Genomic DNA, 17,373 nt, shown 5'->3' with positions numbered 1-17,373 from the left:
GAGTTTGAAAAAAACTGAGATTTCATGACATTACATCATACACCTGCAGACTGTAGGACAGAAAACAAAGTGTGCAAATTTTTCAAATGATTGACTGTGGAGTGTGGAAGAGCCCATAACAAGAGTATCATTCAGATAATTAATGGAACCCAGGACAGGCATAGTCAATTCCTCTAAAAATCGTTCAAAAATAGCAGGAGCACTGTCACACCAAAAGGAAGACAGAAATATTGATAGAGACCAAAAGGAGTAGTGCTGGCCACCTGACGTTTTCACCAATAGTTCCTCCTGGCATGAGAGAGGATACGTATCCACTATTGACTGTGCATTGACAGTAGTACTGAAGTCATCACAGAGGTAAAGTTCTCCAACAGCTTCTGAACTACAATCAGCGGAGATGACCATTCATTAACCGTAACAGGTTGCACCACTCCTAGAGATTGAAGTCTTTCCAATCCTGCTTTCAATTGACCTTTCAGGGTGACAGGAATAAGATGCCCATGACAATAACAAGACCAGCCATGGATTTCAAGAAATATGAACAGAAAAATTTGTAGCACATCCTGTACCTTTTGAAAACAAGTCCACAAACTCTTCATACAGTGTTTCCAATTGAGAATGTGTTACCTGATCAGACACAAGGTGAACTGTGTTGGTGATAGAAAATCAAATTGCCTGAAATGCTTCCATCCTGAACATGTTCTCAAAAGCAGCCTCAGCAACCACCAAAAATGTAATGGAACGAACCACTGCCTTGTAAGAAGCAGATGCCATAAATTGTCCCAAAAGTGCAATGTTCTGTTTGTTATAATTGAGTAGCTTCCCCATGGCCAGTGTCAATGGCAGTGAGCCTAAACTCAAATACGTTTGAGAATTCAATAACATCACTACTGCACCTGTGTCAGCCTGCAGCTGGAGCACTTGGCAAAAATCATTTAACTTGATAAGCAACTTGGGAGAAGTCACAAGCATTCAAGTTACACAGTTTACATCTGTCTCCATATTCTGAGCAACCTTCAGTGAATGACACACAGAGGTGATGTGGCCTTTCTTCTGGCAAGCATTACAAGTACCCAGTACTTAGGGTACACCGAATGCTTGTGCTGGACAAAATGGAAAGGACAAGATGGAAACAGAGAACACCGACACTGGTGCGGCTGCTTAGGCCGGCCATGATCTGCTTGGCAATGGGCCCGTTTACCACTGACACTGCCACTTTCTTGTGCAAGCAATCTTTCATTGTAGTGGGCACATCCTGTGACACTACTACCACTTTGCCCCACACTTCAGTTTGGTCGCCCACTGCCTGAGGGACTTCAAAAGATTGTGCTGTTTGCAAAACTTCTGTCACTGGTTTTTTTTCACAGAGTAATGCCTTGTGGCACACTTCCTCATTTGGAGCTAAACAGATAATTTCATCACACACCATAGAGTCTGCATAAGAATCATTATGGGCATCAGTAACGAACTGACCCTTACAGCTAAGTTCTGCTGCCCAGCCCCTGTATGCTATGGCATGTGCATTTGCAATGATAGTTGGACAATAAACTGCACGTGTATTCAAAAGTGAGAGCTGACAGTTGTTGTAAAGGGACAAGCTGACACAGTAATTGATACACCTTAGGTGGAATCAGTAAGGGTTTTCACAAATTGGAGTCCGTCACACCAAAAGTCAAAAAATGCTGTCTGAGTCTTTTTTTGTAAGCTTCCCAATCCTTGAATGAATCATCACACAGAGGAAAAGTGGATGGATAGGCTGGTGGAGCAGTACCCTGTCTGTTAATGGAAGCCAACAGAGTGGTCACTGACAAAGTAAGCTGTTCAGTCAGGGGTGGTAGCATGGTGTCCATAATGACTAAACCAGATGAAACCGCACGTAAAGTCTGCACACACTGAAACTACATCTACATCATACTCTGCAAGCCACCTTGTGGTGTGTGGCAGACCGTACTTTCAGTACCACTATCTGATCCTTCCAACCCTGTTCCACTCGCGAATAGTGCTTGGGAAGAATTACTGTCAGTTTGCCTCTGTATTGGCTCTAATTTCTCGAATTTATTCCTCATGGTCAATATGCGAGATGTATGTGGGGGGAAATAATATGTTGTCCAATTCCTGGGAAGTGCTGTACAGAAATTTCAATAGTAAACCTCTCCGTGATGCACAGCACTTGTCTTGTAATGTCTGCCAGTGGAGTTTGTTTAGCACCTCCATAACTCTCTCTCGCCAGCTAAATTATCTCGTGATGAAATGTGCCTCTCTTTGGTGGGTCTTCTCTATCTCCTCTATCAGTCCAAACTGATAGGGGTCCCAGACATATGAGCAATACTCAATAATCAAGTGAACAAGTTCCTTGTATGCCACACCTTTTGTGGATGAGTTCCATTTCCTCAAAATTCTTCCGATGAATCTGAGTCTGGTGTCTGCTTTTCCCACTATCTGTTTTATATGGTCATTTTACTTAAGGTCACTGTGGATAGTTATGCCTAGATATTTTACAGCAGATGCTGTCTCCAGCTGTTTGTAATCAATAGTGTAGCTGTACAGTAGTGGATTTCTTTTCCTATGTATGCACAATATGTTACATTTATTTACATTCGAGGTCAACTGCCAGAGCCTGCACCATTCATCAATTCTCTGCAGGTCATTCTACAAATTTTTACTATCTTCTGGCATTGCCACTTTGGTATAGACAATTACATCATCTGCAAATAGCCTTAACGAGCATCTGACACTTTCTACTAGATCATTTATATATATTGTAAACAGCAACGGTCCTATCACACTTTGGTGTGGTACTCTGGATATTTCCTTTACATCTGTCAATTTATTTCCTTTAAGAGTGACGTGTTGAGTTCTGTCTGAAAAAAAGTCTTGAATCCAGTGGCAGGTCTGCTCTGATACTCCGTAAGCTCGTATTTTTTTCATTGGACGGCAGTACGAGATGGTGTCAGATGCCTTACTGAAATCAAGGAACACCTGAGCGCCATTGTCCACTGCACTATGGATCTCATGGAGGAACAGAGTGAGCTGAGTTTTGCAGGATCTCTGTTTTCAGAATCCATGTTGATTTTTATAGAGGAGATATACATTTTCCAAAATCGTCATAAGTCTTGAGCATAAAACATGTTCCATAATTCTACAACAGATTGACGTCAATGGTATAGGTTGCTAATTGTGTGGATCTGTCTTACAGCCTTTCTTAAAAATGGGAATGACTTACATTTTTTTTCAGTCATTAGGTACCCCATTGCTTAAGCGATCTATGATAAATTACTGCTAGAAGGAGAGCAAATTCTTTCACATAATCTTTATAGAATTTAGAGGTATCTCATCTTGTCCTGAACCCTTTCCGCTACTAAGCAATTATAGCTGCTTTTCCATTCCGCTATCAGCTATCTCAATATCTGCCATTTCAATGTTCGTACAATGACTGAAAGAAGGGACAGTGTTACAATCTTCCATGGTGAAACAACTTTGGAAGACTGAATTCAGTACTTTGGCCTTCTCCCTGTTATCTTCCAATGTGATTGCTGAGAGAATGATTAGATGATTTTGACCCACTTACTGGTGTTACATATGACCAAAATCTGTTAAGGTTTTTACTCAGGTTGGTTGACAGTGTCATGCTTTCAAAATCATTGAATGCTTCTCTCATTGCTCTCCTTACACTCATTTTCACTTTGTTCAACTTTTGTTTGTCAGTTAGGTTTTTACTTCTCTTGTATCTGAGATGAAGTGCTCTTTGTTTACATAGTGCCTTTCTAATATGGTTATTAGACCATGGTGGATCTTTCCCTTCCCTTAACTGTTCCAAACTCATTATCAATCATGTAGTAACTAAGTAATACATGAAACTGATCCAACTAACACAAATATAGCTTTATTTGTAAACCTCTAAAGAGTAACAGAAATAAGTCTCTCATGTCTCCACACTAACAAGACAAAAGAGTCATACAGAAGGTGCAACATAAGCAATACATGATACAAATGATGTGAATGATACAAACTAAAAGGACATAGTGAGGGTGAGTATATAGGCGCAAGTCACTGGTAGATAGTGCTACAGAGACCATGCTGTGTGCACACTTTGTACAGGTGGCCTCTAGTGGCCAGCCTGCACTGATAAAGTATGCGGGTGATTTAAATAGACATGCTTGGTGACACTACACTTCGTGCACTCACACTCGCATGTGCTAGTAGCAGGATACAGCAATCCCCAACAGTAAAAGTGGTCATATCTTAATGCAATGGTGTATAGATTCATGTGCTGTCAGCATGAAGTTGAAAGGGATCTAAACATTTTAAAGCAGGTGATAGTGTAGAACAGATATAAAGGTGGGACAAGATGACAATTTGTTGTAAGATAAAGAAAATAGAACTGTAGCAAAAGAGCAAAGATTATATCACAGTTAGAAATAACAACAACAAAAAACATATGGCTCTGACTTACAGTGGAAAGTCTTACAACAAAACCAATGTATGCTTTCATAAAAAGCAAATGTAAAAACTGGCATTCAAGTGAATAACATGCTAAAATTTAGGCTGCAGTATAGAATCTGTAATGGTGGGAATAGGTTTCTGTATTCAGGAGTGTATAAGATTAAGTGCTACGGCTGTTATATGCAGTAGATATGGCAGACAGGGAGGAGGTTTGAAACTCAGTTCAGGGTACAAACATTCTCGTGAAACAAAACTATATTTGGGATACATGTTGCAACATTAACTCTGTCACCAACTAGGATACTCGTACAGAGCTCTAAAGGGACAGTTTCTGATTGTCATAGAAGAACTCAAAATTTACACTCACAAAAAACAAAATGTTGGTCAGACATAGTGAATTTAGTCATAATGCCTATTTCAATATTTATGAAGATTTACTAAGCAGATGGTTGTTGTATATGAACCTCCAAGGTGATGGGGGATTGTGTTTAATGAGACTGTGGGAACATTTGTGTTCTGCTCAGATTGGTGAGGGGTCTCTCTCTGAAAACAATTGTTCACGGCACAACATGGAAGAAGCTGTCACAAGAGGTAGTGCATCATGTCCATAACAGGCCTACAGCAATTCTCAAGATATATTTGTTAATGAGAATAGAAAGTATTTTTAATTTATATGTGACAGTTGTACTGGGCATGGTTCATTTGAAGCAGTCTTACCACCTACTAGCAATTGCCTAGTGTGCTTACATTAAGAGTGCAAATGCTACAATGTAACATGTATATTGCTTACAGAAACTGATGAGTTACTCTTGTAGTCACCATATGTTGGTATATTCTCCTACATTTGGTTTCAGTATGGTAGAATAGCAGCATTGTGTATATCACTTAATATAATGGTTAGTTATTTTATCTTCCTTATTTCTGTAGTTCTGAAGATGGTTTGATGGAACAATAATAAGTGATAATGTTAGAAATAAGTGCAATCTAGATGGACAATAAAATCACCTGACAGTTGTTGCAAGGAATGTTGCAAAGAAAGAGAGAGAGAGAGAGAGAGAGAGAGAGAGAGAGAGAGAGAGAGAGAGAGTTGGTTGGATGGGTGGGCAGCAGGTGGGCACATGCACATGCACACACATGGGGCTGGGTGGCTAGGTTGCCATGTGTGTGAGTGTGTGTAATTATATTATTATGTTTACTTTATACATGAAATAGCTACTAATGCCCAATGAAAATTCTTTTTTTATGAATAAATTTGTGTCTTCTTCCATAATGAATTATAACATACATTCTCAATAGTGATTTCCCTAAGTCGCTTCAGGCAAATGCCGGGATGGTTCATTTGAAAGGGCATGGCCAACTTCCTTCCCCATTCTTCCCTAATCTGATGGTACCAATCCCAATAAAACACATGAATGGTTAACATGAGTAGAATTAAATAAAATAATTGGTAAGGTGATAGTGAAATTTTACGTACTTTTTATGACAATATCGAGATGGTGGAAAGTCAGGAAATGTGACCATCATGAGATCCTCAACCAGTTGGAGTAAAGGAAGGGATGCAGGCAACGTATCTGTTTACTTTTCATTTCACCTGTGTACTTCTGCAGACATTTCCCATGTACTTCGCAACTTTCCTGTGTAATCTGATTTCCTGTGTATGAACTTTTTGTTAACTTAAGTGTTTAATTCATATAATTTAAAGTACTGAAGGATATTTAGAGTATGTATGTAAGGGTGAATTACTTTTCATGAGTTGGTGATGCTACATTTTCTGTTTATAGGTGGTTCATGGAAGACAGTGAATGAAGCTGATGGCACAAATCAAATCCCATTTTTTGGTATATTAGGAGAAAATCAAATGATGTCCATGGCAAATGAGCATGTTGGAGACATTGATATTCCAAAGTACCTTGAACTAATTTGTGAATCTTCCCACATATCACAAGTTCCAGTGAGTGATGGTTATGAGGTGCCACGGCCTGCCCCTATGGCACCAAGTACAACCACAAAAATTCTTGAAGCTGTTGGCAGGAGTCGAACACTGTCCACATCTTCAACACTCAGTGACTCTAGTGTTTCAACCACTTCTTCATGTCAACGTGATCCACTTCCCTTACAAAAAAGTAATAGTATTGGTGACTGCAATGATAGTATTACTGGCGGCAGCAATAATAGTAGTAATATGAGGTTTAATGTTGTGGAGACATTGCCTGATGTTGTTGAATCATTACCTGATATTGTGCAAGATAATGATTTGAATGGCAGTCAGTTTTACTACCCCACAATAACTAAGAAGAATGGTGAAAGTGAACTAACTTCTCTTGAACATTTGTTACCTTCAGCTGTGGCTTTTAGTCAAATATTGGTTAATAATGCTGACTTAATAGACAGGCATGTGAACAGCCATGTTGGAAATAATTCAGAACTGTCATGTTACAGTAGTGTTGGTAATGAGTGTGTATTGGAAGAGAAACCTAATGTAAATACATACAATCTCTGCAATGGCAACATTTGTGTTCCATTTACAGAAAAAAGTCTGAAAAAATCTGAAAAGAGTGTGGTTCAGAATTAATCATATTAAAATATGAAGATATTGATTAGTTCATGTGTGTGTGTGTGTGTGTGTGTGTGTGTGTGTGTGTGTGTGTGTGTGTGTGTGTGTGGGAGAAAGAAAGAGAGAGAGAGAGAGAGAGAGAGAGAGAGAGAGAGAGAGAGAGAGAGAGTTCTTGGAGTGATTTAAATTATTTGTGAATGTTAAAGTACAACAATCAGTGAAATCTAGTTCTCCTGCCATTATTCCTGTACAGATGTTTATTTTTTAAATGAGATATCCATTTTTTATCATTTGTACATAAAATCATATTTCATATTGAAACATTGTGAATAATTTTTAAGCTTTGTTTATATATTTTCAATTTAATAATGACTGATGCTGCGTTAAAGTTATTTTTTAGTGAAATCTGTTGCAAAATTAAGTGTAAAGTAAAGGATGGGTTTAACTTTTTTAGGTTCTTAATTGCATTCTGCAATTCACTGATCAGAGTAATGTCTCTGAGGTAAATATTTCCCTTGGTTTTCCACTCTGTGAACCACTGTTTATCTTCATAGTTATTGTGTTTAACTCTCAAGTATCTAATCTCTAGTCCATACTATAAAGATGCAAGAAAATGTGAAGTCCTACATTAAATGTGTAATAAGAATCATGCAGGCGAAAACAAAAGTTCACTATTTCGTGATAATTCAGAGGTCACTTTTCAAGGTGTTAGGTATTAGAAAAACTAGATGTCAGGTAGAAGGAGAAAGTTGTAAGGGCACAGCTAAGCTGTAGTCATATTCTGAAGGATGTATTGTGAATACACTGTGCATTATCTTGTTGCTAAAACTGTTCTTGCCATCAAAGCAGCCAGTAATAACAGGAATTAATTCACCCCCTCCACAAACATGCACACACGGCATTGTAATTAGCATGTATACACACTTAGGAGCAAAAATGTAAGTAATCAAGAAAGATGGAGGGGAAAGGGATAATGTACATAACCTATGTGAGTAAATTACATCTTATCAAAAAAAATAATGAATAAAGTCAGGTGTGATATCCACTTTACTTGTGTTTTGAAGAACATGCTCACTTTTCCATAGCTTGTAAGGAAGAGATGATAATTTGTAATCTTCAAATTCGAAAAGAAATATATGTGTGTGGAAATATGACCATCTGTTTTTTTTTTTAGTCAATATTTAAAGTATGTCTTTTGTAATGACAATTATGTATCATGAAGACTTTAGTTGGAGGTGATGATCTGTGGTCTCATGTTTTACTATCATGTGATATTTTTAAAATCTTCCTCTAGATATTTTTTCTATTAACAATCAGTTATCTTCCACATATTTACTGCAAAAGGCTATACATGTTCATCTATACTCTGCAAGCCATCTTAAGGTGCATGGTGTAGGATACATTGTTTCCCAGTCACTGTATGCGGTTCCTGCTACAATCACAAATGGTTCACAGGAAGAATGATTGCTGGTAAGATTCCATGTCAGCTTGACTCTCCTTAATTTTGTGTTCACAGACTTTTCTTGAGATATGCATAGGGGCAAGCAATATATCAGTTGACTCTTCAACGAATGTACACTCTCAGAACTTTAACAGTAAACCACACCACATGCAGAAAAGTTTCTCTTACAGCGTCTGCCACTGGAGATGGATGAGCATCTCCAAAATGCTGTCATGTGTACTAAACAAACCTGTTATGAAGTATGCTGCTCTTCTTTGGATCTTCTCTATTTCTTCTATCATTTCTATCTTGCAGGGCTCCCAGACTGACGAGCAGTATTCAAGTATTGGTTTGAAACTGTCTGGCAGATTAAAACTGTGTGCTGGACTGAGACTCAAACTCATGACCCTTGTCTTTCATGGGCAAGAGCTCTACTGACTAAGCTACCCAAGCATGACTCACAACTGATCTTCATAGCTCTAATTCCACCATTATGTCATCTCATACCTTCGTGTTTGGGTAGCTCAGTCAGTAGAGCACTTGCCATTGAAAGGCAAGGGAATTTGAGTGTCAGTTCAGCACACAATTTTAATCTGCCAGAATGTTTCATATCAGCACATATTCCACTGCAGAGTGAAAAATCTCATTCTGAAAGTATTGGTTGATTTGTGAAAGTTCCCTCACTATTCATTTAAAAGTAATTTATAAAATAACACTGTTCTGTCATGTATTCATGAGAATAAATGCATTCGTTGAAAATTTATATTAATTTTATTTTGGAGGAACTGATCTTGTAAACTAAAACACACATTTTTAAAAACAACAATTTGGCAAAGAAAATGCTGAGTTGTGTGATAACAATATCTGTCCTACTTTGCACACAGTTTGTGAGGCATCCATAGTGACACCTCGAAACTACATTTAATCAGGTTCTTGACTCATATTACAACCTTATAAATTAGAAAATGAATCTGGCTTAGTTAGCTAAAACCAAAAAATTAGCTCACAGATTTATTACAGTTGCACTCTCACTTTGTACATATACCTACAAATGATTTTGAGTTGTGATTATTGGTTGGAAAGGTACATAAATGGAGATTCATGACTTTGAAGACATCCGGGTTGGTAAGATAATCTTCTCAGACAAGAAATGTTGGTTGAGGTATCTGATTTTGCCTGTTTTATTCAATACTAGCTGTAGTCCTACTTCAGTAAATCCTGTGATAAGATATCATGAATATCACTCTGTGCCCATTGTAGCAAATATGCAAAAAAATCAGTTGTTGCCCCCTGAAACTTGAGGTAAATGTAATTGATGATAGTAGGCAAACAGAAAGATGATATTGTTTTTTAATATATTTTTCCAACAAATCTTCTTTTCAAAAATGAATATTTACATCTATTTAAAATGAACAAAATAATGGCAGAATCTGCAAGAAAGACATATTTTCATTAGTAACTTCAAGATAGTTAATTTTGTATGAAAACTTTGAAGTATTGTTCAGATAAACTATATAAAAATCCATAAATGTGGCAAAAATAAGAAGAAGAATAAAAATGAGATGTTGAAATTTGATGGGCTGTGCAGTCAAATGTAATATTGCAGAGCTACTCCAAGTGCAAGTGTAATACCAAAAAAGTGAAGGAAACACAAAAAATTTAAAGGATGATATTTAGGAAAAACACTTGATTACTGTGTTCTTTTCAACATACTTATTTCCCTAGTGGAGTACTGTCATACACAATTATGAGTTATGTCATTCCATTTATTTTTTCCATATGAGATTCAGTGTTGTTAAGACAATTTTCACTTGTAACTGCAACTATGTAATATACACCACTCTGTTTGCTGCTGGAGTGGGAAGCATGTGTGGCCATAAGCCCCAGTTAGTGCACTGATGGTGGCATGTTATCATATAAAATAGACAAATAAAACAGGACAGTGCTGCACTGACTGTAGTCATTCAGTGATTGAATGTGTAAGTCAGTTACCATCATAATTTGAACTCATAACATATTTTCAAATAATTTGTGTGAATGAGTATGTACAGCACAAGGCTTGTTTTTTGGTTGCCCAGAATAACTCTTCCAAAACCTATACTATAAACAACTCATATTTTGAGAGTGTAGGAAAGCTTGCTATGAACGCACAATAAACAGCTGTTCATTGGCTGTTTCAGCAATACATTAGCTCTCAGAGTGACAGGGTCCACAACTCATTTGTACAGAATGGCCCCTCTACCAATCGTTTCTCCTTTATTCCTGATAAATTTGTTCTTACTTGCCTACCTTATGACAGGGCTGATGTGTCCAATGATAGAATAACACTGTTCTTTTCTTACAGCACTAGTGCTGTAATGTGGTCAATTTTTTTACACTTAGTAATAATAATCAGATTTTCATTTTATATTGTGCTTTAAATAATCTTCTATGGAAAACTTTGAGGAATATCACCTCTTAGAATCTAATTACTGATTATGAAGTGGAATATCAAATTGTAAGCAGCCAGTTATCAGTGACTGATAACAACTTGTTCAGCTTCTTCATAATCAGTCAGCATTAACAATTGTGGAACACAAGTATTGAGAAGAGTGTATTGATCAATTGAGTTTGAACTAAAAATTGATTGAATGTCCTGTTGCATGGCTACTGTTTTATTCTTTGATGCGTGATAGAGCATAGTTGCTTATGTGTCTCATAGTTCTGAAGATACAGTGTCTAATCCCATATGAATTAATGTGTTTTTAATTACTATGGTTTATCAGTTTGTGCTCTTTCATTCGTAGTGATAAGAACATGTTCCTTGTGGCACTTTTTAGCATTTGTACATAAAATATGATGAACATATTCTGTGTGTCTCTCAGATGGATTCCTTTTAAGTTGTTTACATAAGAGGTATTTTTAATACCATGTTTAGTATTCTCAGCATAACTTTTTTAGCAAATACTGTATTTGTGTAACCATATCCATTCTGGGAATCACCCGTAATGTTATCCAGTAAATGGAACATCATGATTATAACACTCTGTTTTTTTTATAAATAAACAGTGTGAGTGGCATACAGAAAACTATGGAAAGAATTTAGAAAGGAGAACCAGCTGATTCTTGTGGATAGGGACAATCACATTTTCATTATTAACACTGAATAAGCATTTTATATTGGTTTCTCATTTTAAAATATTAATCTAAATATATATGGGCTACTCAAAATATTTGCAATATAAAATACAAACTTTGAAATAGAAAACAAATCAATTTTGTAGTTTGGTAGTTAGTTCCCCAAAAACATATATTTAGAAAATATTTGTGTAATCTCAGCTTAAGAGTGGATATGCTAAATTCTGTAGACAGGTCACAGCTATAAACCATTAATGGTTATTGATTATGTGAAAAAAAGTATTACTGAGAACCAATACATGATGTTATTTAAAAACAAAATATTAAAAGAGCAGATAACATTATCTGCTTATTATTCTGACCTCTTTTTTTCAATTTATAAGGAAAATCTTCACAACTATTAAATATGTAAAAACAATCAAACAAAGACATCTTCATTTACTAACAGTAACAAACTGTATTTTTTGTGATTTTTATTAAAAGTGGAAATGAATTTGAATTGTTACCAATATAATAAAGATTTAAAAATTGATTTAATTTAGTGTTGTGTGTTCTAAATGCGATCCTCAACAATTTGGAGCTGAAAATTCTTATATTTCAGTAGTGACACATCTTTTATGCTATCACATGTTTTCTTTCTGTTTCTTTTTCATTACACCATCACCATAAGGAATTATTATACATAGTCACAATGATTAGCAGTTTAAAATTTTACCCTGTAAATATGAGGTAATATTATTTTTTTCATAATTTGGAAATCTGGATACAGTGTTTTTTGTTAATACACTTGATAAAGTAGAGGCTACATTATATTACACAGTTTGAGATGACATAAATGAAGGTGGGTAAATGAAGTTAGAAAATATGCAGGAGTGATATGGATGCATATAGCTGAACACTATAATACACGGAAAAGTATTGAGAAGAACTTTTCCACGAGTAGATGTAGCACTTTGATCCACTTTTGGAAAGCAGTACAGCAATGATTCAGCATGGCATGTATTTCACAAATCTTTTATAGGTTTCCCAAGGTATGTGGCACCAGACGTCTATGCACATAAAACACAGTTTTCATAAATTACGGGCCAGTATTTTGTGGGTGTAAAACTGGCACCTGATAGCATCCCAGATGTGTTCCATCAGGTTCAGATCAGACGATATTGGTGGAAAAGTCATCAACATCAGTTCACTGTCATGTTCCCAGATCACTTTAGCAAGATTTTAGCCTTGTGACATTGTCAGTTATTGTGCTGGAAGATGCCATCACTGTTGGAGATGACATCAAGCACGAAGGGATGCAGTTGGTCCACAGTAGTGTTCACGCAGTCCATAGCTATCATGGTGCCTTTGATTACTACCACAGGTTCCATGGAAGTCTTGATGATCGTCCACTGCCCCCCTTGGCCTGCATAATTGTGGTGCATGTATCAAGCAGTCCAGATGTTGGCATATCCAGACAGAACCATTCACCTGCTTAACAAGAAACATGATTAATCTAACCAGATGATAGATTTCCATTGATCCATGGTTCTATCTTGATGATCTTATGCCTACTGCTATTGTACTTGACAATGTCATTGAGTGAACATGAGGTCAACATGGAAATATGTAGTGGTCATATGCTGCGGTCATGTGCACCAGACAGCACGTTTCAAAACACTTGTGCCTGTACCACCATTTTACTCTTTCATCAGATCTGCAATAGGTCGCTGCCTATCCAGCTTTACAGAGAGAAGCCTATGAAACTCTGTCTCAAAACATGGCAGAAAATCCAAAGAGATTCTGGCTGTATGTGAAGTATGTCAGTGGCAAGAAACAATCACTGCCTTCTCTGCACAATAGCAGTGGAGATACTATCAAAGACAGTGCTGCCAAAGCAGAGTTACTAAACACAGCTTTCCAAAATGCCTTCACAAAAGAAGACGAATTAAATATTCCAGAATTCGAATTGAGAACAGCTGCCGATATGAGTAATCTAGAAGTAAATATCCTCGGAGTAGTAAAGCAACTTAAGGGGCTCCGGAACGCCCTATACTTGCAATGTTAAAATAATGCTTATAAATTACAACTTTCCTCACAAAGTATTTGAGGTAGGAAGTTGAACTTTTTACAGATTATTTATTGGAATATGGGCTACAACTTAACACAGGGATTTTACAAAATTTTAGTTCAGTTATTAAAGATGATTTTTTTTCAATTGTAATGAAAATTCACAACTTTTTTTTGCAATTTTTTATTTATATATTCAAAAATATACAGTTTTTTGGAAAAAGGCTGTGTTAAATTATGCAGAAGGTACTGTGTAACATTTACTGAAAGTTTGAAACAAATATGTTTGGAAGATCCTTAGAAAACATGTAATTAGTATGAGAAAATAAAAGTTTTGGGAATCGAGTGACAAAGATTGGATTAACTTTTTAGTGCATTCCAGGTCAATAGGATGGATTATCTTCATCCTCTGCAAACTCCTCCTCCAACTTCCTCTTGTTCCTCCTCCTGTTTACTCTTGCTTGTATTTCTAGACTCTTTACAGCCCTGTCTGCAGCCCGAAGGCGTTCCTTGTCTAAAGCAAGCATAGCTCGTACCATGTTAGAACCTATCTTCATTCCCATATTTCTAAATACCTTGCACCTTACAATGTTGCCATCATTGAAAGTCGCAACAGCATCATACACACCAAAGTGAAGTGTTTCTATTCCAACAAATACAGTCTTGGGGATTCTCGACCATATAACACTATTTACACTTTCATTGGGGTTTTGAGTTTTTCCGTGAATACACTTTTTCAACAGTTCAGGTGCTGCTAAGTCTCTGAAAATAGGTTTTATCACCTCCATTATTGCATGAGGCAGACTATGCTTATGAGTGTACACTTCACCAGTTAGCAATCCTTTGTTATATTTACACCAACTGTCTTCTTCTTTGGGACACAAGCTATGTTGGGGATTTTCATCGGTTGAAGAACAATGAAAAAAAGAGAGCCCAAACAGCCTTCTTCATTTCGTCGACACTTTGTGTATTTTGCCTAATAGCCATTCCATAATAGTTCTGTATTTTGTCAATTACACTGTCAGTTAACCTTCCCCTCCTATCCAACCCTTTACCATCACTGAGTTTTTGTTTTTTGTACGAAGCTTTCAGTTGCCGAAGTCTTGTTCCCATTCGCTTCTGTACGTGTCCAATACACTCAAATTTCTGCACTACAACATCATCACCATAGGGCTTCATTCCTTGAACATGTTTGAAACTTTTAGAATCACCGTTACCAAAGTAATTAACATATCGCACTTTATCACACGCCTCAGAACGCTGGAATATACTGGCAACACCAGCCACTTCCATTCCTCCACTACTGCCACTATAGTTAGCTTTGCAATTATTTTCATGTGTACCTTTATATTTTTGTGGACATCTACAATACTTTTATATTACTGCTACATCTAAAACTTTCCCTGTATACATACTGGTGGCAGATACTACACCATGAAGAGATGTGTGTCCCCGTTTATGCCAGGTACCATCGAACGCTGCAGTCAAATCTCTGTTACCATTATTTTCCATTACTGCCTCTTCCACAGCGTTCTTCATAAATTCTATACAGACATCTTCTACTTTAGACCCTATTAATTTATTATGGGTCGTAAACTTGGTTGGGGGATTTGGAAGATTCATGATGCCACAGAAAATTGCACCTGCAGTAGCACCCTTACCAACTGAACGCAAGGAATAAACAAATCTAATGTTGTGTTCGTAGATTTTGCTACCATTTTCTTCAGTTGCAGTTACTGCAACACTGTTCAAAAGGTGGTCATGTATGAACACTTATCACATTTCAGTTGTATTTCACTAGCAAGTCCTACGTGCTTTATTGTGGAGAGTTCCAGACCAACTTCACTACAATGAATACATCTTACACAGTTTGAAAAAATTCCTTTGAGAACCGACATATCAAATATTTCATTCACATCCGATTCGCCCATAAAACATTCATAGTTTTCACTCATTGAACCAAGCTTCTTCTGTGAAGTATTTTCTTTCCCACTTTGACTGCTATGGGCAGGTGTACTTGAGAGGTTAGGTTCACTCACTTGGTTATCGTCTTTATTGTTTACAGTAATAACACATACCTTTGGCTTTCCAACATTTCAACTTTTCTTAAAAGCCTTCAGAGGATTTCTAATAACTTTACTTTTACTCATTATTATACTTCAACAAAACAGAGACACAAGAAACAGAATTAATTACGAATATTTTCGAGATAACGACAGAGTACATAAACATGAAACAATCGACAATCACACCAGCGATATATATTGAGCCATCACAGGTTAGCCACAACACATACTTTATCTCACATCACTAAAATGTACCTGATGAACACGGACGTTAATAATAACACCATTTGACAGCAGTTTAACAGCGCCACAGTGGATCACGCCCATGTAGAACACATTTAAAAAAAATTTTAAAATAGTTGTAGTCTTCGGAATTGAATAAATTATATATCTATTAAAAGGTAAAAGTCTGCAGATTCAGAAAACGCAAAAAAGTAAAAATTGAACTTTTCATGATTTTGAGCCTTTCCGGAGCCCCTTAAATCACTTAATAAAAGCAAGTCTTCTGGTCCAGACTGTATACCAGTTAGGTTCCTTTCAAAGTATACTGATGCATTAGCTCCATACCTAACAATCATATACAACCATTCGCTCGATGAAAGATCCGTACCTAAAGACTGGAAAGTTGCACAGGTCACACCAATATTCAAGAATGGTAGTAGTTGTAATCCACTAAATTACAGGCCCATATCATTAACATCGATATGCAGCAGGATATTGGAACATATATTGTGTGCGAACATTATGTATTACCTCAAAGAAAATAGTCTATTGACACACAGTCAACATGAATTTAGAAAACATTGTTCTTGTGAAACACAACTAGCTCTTTATTTACATGAATTGTTGAGTGCTACTATTGATAAGGAATTTCAGATTGATTCTACATTTCTGGATTTCCTGAAGGCTTCTGACACTGTACCACACAAGCAGTTTGTAGTGAAATTCCATGCTTATGGAATATTGTCTCAGTTACGTGACTGGATTTGTGATTTCCTGTCAGAGAGCTCACAGTTCATAATAATTGATGGAAAGTGATTTCTGTCATTCCCCAGGGTAGTGTTATAGGCCCTTTGCTGTTCCTTATCTATATAAATGATTTGGGAGACAATCTGAGTAGCCATCTTACGTTGTTTGCAGATGATTCTGTTGTTTATCAACTACCGTAATAAAGTCATCAGAAGATCTAAACAGATACAATCACCAACTTTCTCCTCCGAATGGGAAAATATTTTGTCAACACCAACCTAGATAGGGAGAAATGATCACCATGATAAAACAAGGGAAATCAGAGCTCGTACGGAAAGATGCAGGTGTTCGTTCTTTCCGCACACTATACAAGATTGGAATAATAGAGAATTGTGAAGGTGGTTTGATGAACCCTCTGCCAGGCACATAAATGTGATTTGCAGAGTATCCATGTTGATGTAGATGTAGATGACCTTCCTGTTCTGTGATGATGCATGGATGTCCAACATCTTGTGGCCTATTTGTGGTTTCACCATCCTTCACCCACTTTCCTTAGACATTGAACCCTTTTCCAAAGTCTCTTACATCAGTAAATTTCCCTATTCGCGCAGTGTATTGTAACTAGAATAAATCTGCACTTGTCTGTGCTCCATTCATATACTTTCCTCACCACATCACATGCCTACAACACCACCAAATGGCATTAAATTTCACAGCAAGCATTGTTCATAATG

General features: G+C 36.8%; 1 protein-coding gene across 1 annotated transcript in view; it reads left to right on the top strand.

The window, feature by feature from the left end:
* LOC126248295 (proto-oncogene tyrosine-protein kinase ROS) overlaps positions 1–8,045 on the top strand; it is a 587,002-nt gene extending 578,957 nt beyond the window's left edge. Inside the window, exon 38 of the mRNA XM_049949160.1 lies at positions 6,225–8,045. Within this exon, the coding sequence (XP_049805117.1) occupies positions 6,225–7,015 (791 nt within the window). The 3' untranslated portion in view covers positions 7,016–8,045. The remainder of the gene's footprint in view (positions 1–6,224) is intronic.
* Positions 8,046–17,373: the final 9,328 nt, after the last annotated feature.

The sequence above is a fragment of the Schistocerca nitens genome, chromosome 3 (genome assembly GCF_023898315.1).
Source record: "Schistocerca nitens isolate TAMUIC-IGC-003100 chromosome 3, iqSchNite1.1, whole genome shotgun sequence".
In the NCBI taxonomy this organism is placed as follows: Eukaryota; Metazoa; Arthropoda; class Insecta; order Orthoptera; family Acrididae; genus Schistocerca; species Schistocerca nitens.
The sequence above is the reverse complement of the archived record's forward strand: the minus strand, read 5'-3'. Positions and strand labels throughout refer to the sequence as shown.